The 6,795-nt window shown below is 45.4% G+C and overlaps 1 protein-coding gene across 1 annotated transcript in view; it reads right to left on the bottom strand.

The window, feature by feature from the left end:
- The window catches only part of LOC108788941 (semaphorin-3F-like), a 94,819-nt gene that overhangs the window by 78,424 nt on the left and 9,600 nt on the right, over positions 1-6,795 (bottom strand). Inside the window, exon 2 of the mRNA XM_018558849.1 lies at positions 6,290-6,401. Coding sequence (XP_018414351.1) covers positions 6,290-6,389 — 100 coding nt within the window. The 5' untranslated portion in view covers positions 6,390-6,401. The remainder of the gene's footprint in view (positions 1-6,289; positions 6,402-6,795) is intronic.

The raw sequence follows: 6,795 nt of genomic DNA, 5'->3' as shown, positions 1-6,795 counted from the left end.
GGGGGGGGATATTGGCAGACTGTGTAATGTTGACATATATTAAGGGCCAGTGAATAATGGAGGCTGTTTAACACCTATCCCTTCATAAACAGTCTTGCGCAATAAAAGCAAGCCTTCATTGTCACCATTTTGTACAGTTGTGGGCTGGGAAGCTCAAGGGCTCATTCTAAGGCCATGCCATCTTTGCAGCACTTAGCAACAAGCCGTACACACCACTCAGGTTACAGGCCGCAGTAAAGTCTCTGATACGAGACATTCGCGTGAAAGAAAGCAACAATGACCACTGTTGGCTGAAGACGTGATCCGGGCTCATTTAGAGGAGCATTAGGTTTGGTAGGGCACCTGAACTATTGGGAGCCAGGGGAGGCGAAATATTTCATCTTTAAAAGGAGAACTATGGGGTCAGGGCCTTTCCCCATAGTTCTCCTTAGGGTAACGGGAGGACACGAACTAGCGTCCTCCCGTCACCCTAAGCTCAGTATATAGGGAGCTGCAGCTCGCGGTATATTGGGACGCCGCAGCCGGAGCGGATCCCGACATCGATGTCGAGATCCGCCCAGCTGCGTGAGTGACAGCTGGCTCTGCCTCTCTAGAGGCAGAGCCAGCCGTACCCGCCCCCTCCCCCATCCGTTCTGCCAGTCAGCGCTGGAGGATCGGAGCGGGGAGGGGAGAATCCAGCCCCTCCCCTGTCATGGCAGAGAGGCGTGACAGGATCGAGAGGTGAGCGAACGCCGGTATGTGTTCGCTCACTTCCCGATCTACTGAGCCGACCTGTGACAGTCTCATTGTCACAGGTCGGCTAGAACTATGAGGTGAGTGAAAAGCCCCCTCCCTCATAGTTCTCCTTTAAGGAATATCTAAAAGCAAAACTTTTTCTATTAACTTTGTATAGTATTATTATACAGGATTTATAGAGCGCCAACAGTCTGCGCAGCGCTTTACAATATAGGGCAGACATTACAATCACAATACAATTCAAGACAAGGTGGTGAGGAGGGCCCCGCCCCTGAGGGCTTACAGTCTAAAAGGGAGGGGCCAGTGATACATGAGGAGGGAGTAGGGATGGGATTAAAGGAGAACTATGAGGGCGGTTTTTTTTCTGAGCCTAGGGTGACGGGAGGACGCTAGTTTGTGTCCTCCCGTTACCCAAAGGAGAACTATGGGGAAAAGCCCTGACCTCATAGTTCTCCTTTAATACCCCCCGTTAGGTGGTTTTTTATCGTCTGTGCCCCATTGGAGAAATTTCTCTTTTACTTTGTGCCCTGTAAACCCAACAGGAAGTGAGAAGAAATCTGTCCAAGCTGAGGAAAATCCCCCCCTTTCGAGATTTGTCATCGGAACAAGGGCCGCCATTGGAAGATTTTCCCTCTTTTTTTGTTTTGGTGACAAACCAAACTTTTCAGTTTTTTCTTTCTTCAGTCCAAATTTGCTCTAACCACTGGGGATAAATGCAGTTTAATGAACAGCTGGATTCATATGGTAAGCGTCTGCACTTTGTGTTGTAGAGTCAAGAGGAGTCTGGCCATCACCTGCTGTTGGCTGAGTGAGTTAAATTGGGCTTCATGGTGGTACTTTGTTTGATCGGTACTGTTGATGAGTTGGGTGGAAATAACCCTGAGGTCCCACCACCCTGAATGGGAGACTCTCGGCAGGGTTTGCTCTAACCACTGGGGATAAATGCAGTTTACCGAACAGCTGGATTCATATGGTAAGCGTCTGCACTTTGTATTGTACAGAGTCTTCCGGTCTGGGCAGCACCTGCTGTTGGCGGAGTGAGCCATATGGGGCTTTATGGCAGTACTTTGTTTGATCGGTACTGCTGATGAGTTGGTTAGAAGCAATCCTCTCCTGCCAACTCCAGTTAAAACATTAAGTGACCTGAACAACAGGCCTTGTTCACATGTTCCTCTGGGATGAGGAGGAACCAATCACATAGCAACATATCACAGAAAGCAGCTGGTGTCCTGGGCCAGGGTCTTTACTGAGAGGTGCGACTGTAACTCCAGTGGGCAAGCGACTTAGAACAACAGTGCCCTGTAAATGTCACCATTGTGACACCAATGAAACAGACACAGATAACAAAATGTAACAATGTAACAACGTATTGTGGCTATACAAAGAGATTTATACATACACTATATTGACAAAAGTATTGGGACGCCCTTCCAAATCATGTGATTCAGGTGTTCCAATCCCCTCCATGGCCCCCGGTGTATAGGATGAGGCACCTCGGCATGCAGACGCTTCTACAGACATTGGTGAGAGAACAGGTCGCTCTCAGGAGCTCAGTGACGACAAGCGTGGTGCCGTGATAGGTTGTCACCTGTGCAATAAGTCCGTCCGTGACATTTCCCGGCTACTAAATATTCCGCCGCGGTCACCTGTTACTGGGATTATAATAAAGTGGAAGCAACTGGGAACAACAGCAACTCAGCCAGGAAGTGGTCGGCCACGTCACATGACAGAGCGGGGTCAGCGCATGGTGAAGCGCACAGTTATATTTTGCACATTTCGGAATATTGAGAACTCATGTTTTCTCTTTTTTCGCGAAAATAAAGCCCATTTCGATGAGCCTGACATGTATTTTGGCAAGTAGACGCACATTCCAAGCATGATTTGCCTCAATTAGTTGCAATTAGCTGCAGATCTACTATCTATATCAATAGCTGCATCAATATCAACGAAGACTTGGCAAGTTAATCTCAGTTTCCGAAGCCATTCTGTAAAAAAAAAAAAAAAAGGACTCAATAGCCCTCTAAATCTGCCAAATTATTTGTAATGTGTGTGCTGCTGCTGAGCAGACTACAGCTCCCATGACCTACTGAGCCAGTAGCTGTGTGCTGAGCCAGCACAAGAAGTGACAAAGAACGAGGACAAGGGGGGGTGGGTCCCTTTCTCCCACTGCATCTGCACGTCTCGCTGTGGTCCCTATGAGCACAGCTGACGGGAATGGTGACAACACTGATCTGATTTCAGAAGCAGTGGGCTGGTGTTGTCACCCCCATCATAGAAATTCGAATAATCTGGAGCTGGGAAAACTAAAGGCATACTGAGAGTACACCTAAAAAGCTGCACAACGTCTAAGATATTTGGGTTCACTCAAACTGTCCTCTTCACTCCTCCCCAGACCTTCTGCTCTCTTGTCAACTCCCCCTAATGTTCACCTCCAGGATTCTCCGGAGTCTTTCCAATAGTCCGGAGAATATACCCTACCCCAATCTGTACAGTTATATGCTACTCTGCCTGCCACTAGGTGATCCAGAGAGAAAGTGGACTCGCAGTTACGCTCCTCTGCTCGGTGGGCGGGTGCAATAACCAGCCTGCTATTGGCTTTTGCAATTTGAAATAGACGGGGCGCAATGGGGGTGGTGAATAGTCAAGGCTGCGCCCTAGGTAGCAGTGCGCCCTAGGCGGCTGTCTAGTTTGCCCAGTGGCAGCACCGGCCCTGTTCCTACCAAGACCTGCTGCTCTCTAGCTTCCACGTCAACCCCTCGCATGCTGTCCTCCAGGACTTCTCCAGAGCCTCTCCCATCCTGTGGAACTCCCTACCCCAATCTGTCTGTCTATTTCCTACTCTGTGCGTCATTAGGCGATTCCCTGAATTCTCATATCTTCAGGGAAGCGTATCCCATAATATTCAAAAATAACATCCGACGCATAATTATATATCCCATTTCTATGGACCCACATCCCAATCCATGATATAATGGCAACTGGTGGTCTGTGAATGCTTGGTGCCAAGTTTGCCCCCCCCAGCCCATGCAAAACGGTCACTGACACCCCCCCCCCTCTCCCGGCCCTGGGGCATTCTACACATCACAAAGGGGAGGGGAGTGTCTTACCACAATTGATTGGGCCAGGAGGGGAGCATGTCATTGACAGCTTTGGGTGAACTCAGGCAGACTTGGTTCACACCACGCCCCCCCCGGCACACCACTAATTACAACTTCTTTATGCCAAAAAAGCCGGGACCTTCAAGATACCTTTAAAAGTTCCCACTCATACGGCCGTTCTATTTTTAAAATGCACGCGAGTTAAAACTCAATAAAAATCACAAAACACCTCAAAAAGTGCCTAAAAAAAACCACATCTGAAAAAAACGTGGGCCGGTTGGCACATTTTTAAAAAGGGAATAAAAAACACACACGGGCACTTACAACGTGAGAATAAATAAAGATTTAAAATTTAGAAACATGGGGAAAAAAAAGCACTTCAAATTAGCACCTTTTGAACAGATGAATACGACACATGTGAGTACTGAGCGCTTGAAAATAAATAAGGATTTAAAGTTGGGAAACTTGGGGGGGGGGGGAAACATTTGCAAATTAAAAGGAGAACTATGAGGTTAGGGCTTTTCCCCATAGTTCTCCCTCAGGGTCATGGGAAGACACAAACTAGCGTCCTCCCGTCACCCTAAGCTCAGTATATAGGGAGCTACAGCTCGCGGTATACGGAGACCGCCGCCGCCGCGGGGACAGATCCCGACATTACTGTCTGGATCCACCCAGCTGCGTGATTGACAGCTGGCTCTGCCTATCTAGAGGCAGAGCCAGCTGTACCCGCCCCCTCCCCCGTCCGTTCCGTCAGTCAGCGCTGGAGGATCGGAGCAGGGAGTGGGGAATCCCTGCAGGGAGTCGTGGCTCTCTGCAGTGACAGGATCGAGAAGTGAGCGAGCGCCGGTATGTGTTCTCTCACCTCCCGATCTACTGAGCCGACCTGTGACAGTTTAATTGTCGCACGTCGGCTCAAACTATGAGGAGGAGTGAAAATCACTCGCCTCGTAGTTCTCCTTTAACACAATTTGTAGAAGGGAATACTGCGCATGTGAGTTCTTAGCACCGGAAAGTTAATAATGATTTAAAATTGGGAAACTTTGAAAAAAAATTTTTGCAAATTGACACAATTTGTGCAAGGGAATGTGTACTTCGCACCATGGAAATGTTTTGTTTTTTTTTGCAAATTAACATAATTGGTAGAAGGGAATACAGCATGTGTGTGTGGGTACTTAGCACCTGAAAACAGATAAGGATTTAAAACTGGGAAACTTGGGGGGAAAAAATTTGCAAATGAACACAATTTGCACGAGCACATGCGAGTACTTAGCACCGGGAAATAAATAAGGATTTAAAACTGGGAAACTTGGATAACATTTTTGCAAATGAACACAATTTGTAGAAGGGAATACAACACACTTGGGTACTTAGAACTGCAAAATAAGGATTTAAAATTGGGAAACTTGCAAAAAAAAAATTGCAAAATGACCACAATTTCTGCAAGAGAATACAACACGTGTGTGTACTTAGCTCCAGAAAACAAAAAAAGGATATCAAGTTGTGAAAGTAGTGGGAAAAAATTGCAAATTAACACAATGTCTGCAAGGGAATACAACACGGGTGTGTACTTAGCACCAGAAAACTAACAAATTTGCAAATCGATATAATTGGTAGAAGGGAATACAGCACGTGTGGGTACTTTGCACCGGAAAATAAATAAGGTTTTTAACATTGGGGAAACTTGGAAAAAAAATTTGGCCAAATTAACACAATTTGCACAAGAGAATACAGCACATGTGAGTCCTTAGCACCGGAAAATAAATAAGGATTTTATCATTGGGAAACTTGGAAGAAAATTTGGGCAAATTAACACAATTTGCACAAGAGAATACAGCACATGTGAGTCCTTAGCACCGGGAAATAAACAAAACATGTGCAAATTAAACATAATTGGTAGAAGGGAATACACCACATGTGAGGACTTTGCACCGGAAAATAAATAAGGATTTTATAATTGGGAAACTTGGAAAAAAAATTTGGCCAAATTAACACAATTTGCCGAAGGGAATACAGCGCACTTGGGGAATTAGCACTGGAAAATAAATAATAATTTAAGAATTTATAGTTGTGAAACTTGCAAAAAAAAACCACTACAAATTAGCACATTTTGTACAAGGGAATGCAACGCAGGCGAAAACTTAGCACCAGAAAATAAATAAGGATTTAAAGAAAATTTGCAAGTTAACATAATTGGTAGAAGGGAGTGCAACACATGTGAGGACTTAGCACCGGAGAATAAATAAAGATTTAAAGAAAATTTGCAATTTAACATAATTGGTAGAAGGGAATGCAACACATGTGAGGACTTAGCACCGGAGAATAAATAAGGATTTAAAATTGGGAAATTTGGAACAATTTTTTTGCAAATTAACACAATTTGCAGAAGGGAATACAGCACACTTGGGTACTTAGCACTGAGAAATAAGAAAATAAGACAAAAACAACCGTTGCCTTACCTTTGTACGCCAAGTAGACACGGGCAGGCCGGGCAGTCCATGATCTCACAGGGAAATGAAGAAGCAGCAGGAGTAGAGAGGGCAAAGCCAATATCTGCATGGTATCGCTACCCTAGACGCAGGGAAATAAAAGGGATAAGACAGTGATCAAACATTGGCATTCCCACGGTAACCTCATTACTGCTCACAATGGAGGCACACATCCCATACCACAGAGACACGACTACGAGGCTACACACACACACACCAGTTCAGCTTTCACAGCAGAGATTTACAGAAAAGATCGACCACGGCTGACTCACAGCAGAGGGAAAAAAAAACAAAAAGTTTTATAGGAGTGAAGTTTATGAAACAAATTTGTCTCCGGCTGAACTGGGTCTTTGATCTAAATCAGTTATGTCAACGTTGGGACGTACCAGGAAATCTCCCGCATCCCTTTTCTCGGTAAAAAGGAAAAATGATGTGACTATTAGTCAAAGTGATAAAAAAAAAAAAGCAAATCGCAT

The sequence above is a fragment of the Nanorana parkeri genome, unplaced genomic scaffold (assembly GCF_000935625.1).
Source record: "Nanorana parkeri isolate BGI_ZX_2015 unplaced genomic scaffold, ASM93562v1 scaffold15, whole genome shotgun sequence".
Classification (NCBI taxonomy): domain Eukaryota; kingdom Metazoa; phylum Chordata; class Amphibia; order Anura; family Dicroglossidae; genus Nanorana; species Nanorana parkeri.
The sequence above is the reverse complement of the archived record's forward strand: the minus strand, read 5'-3'. Positions and strand labels throughout refer to the sequence as shown.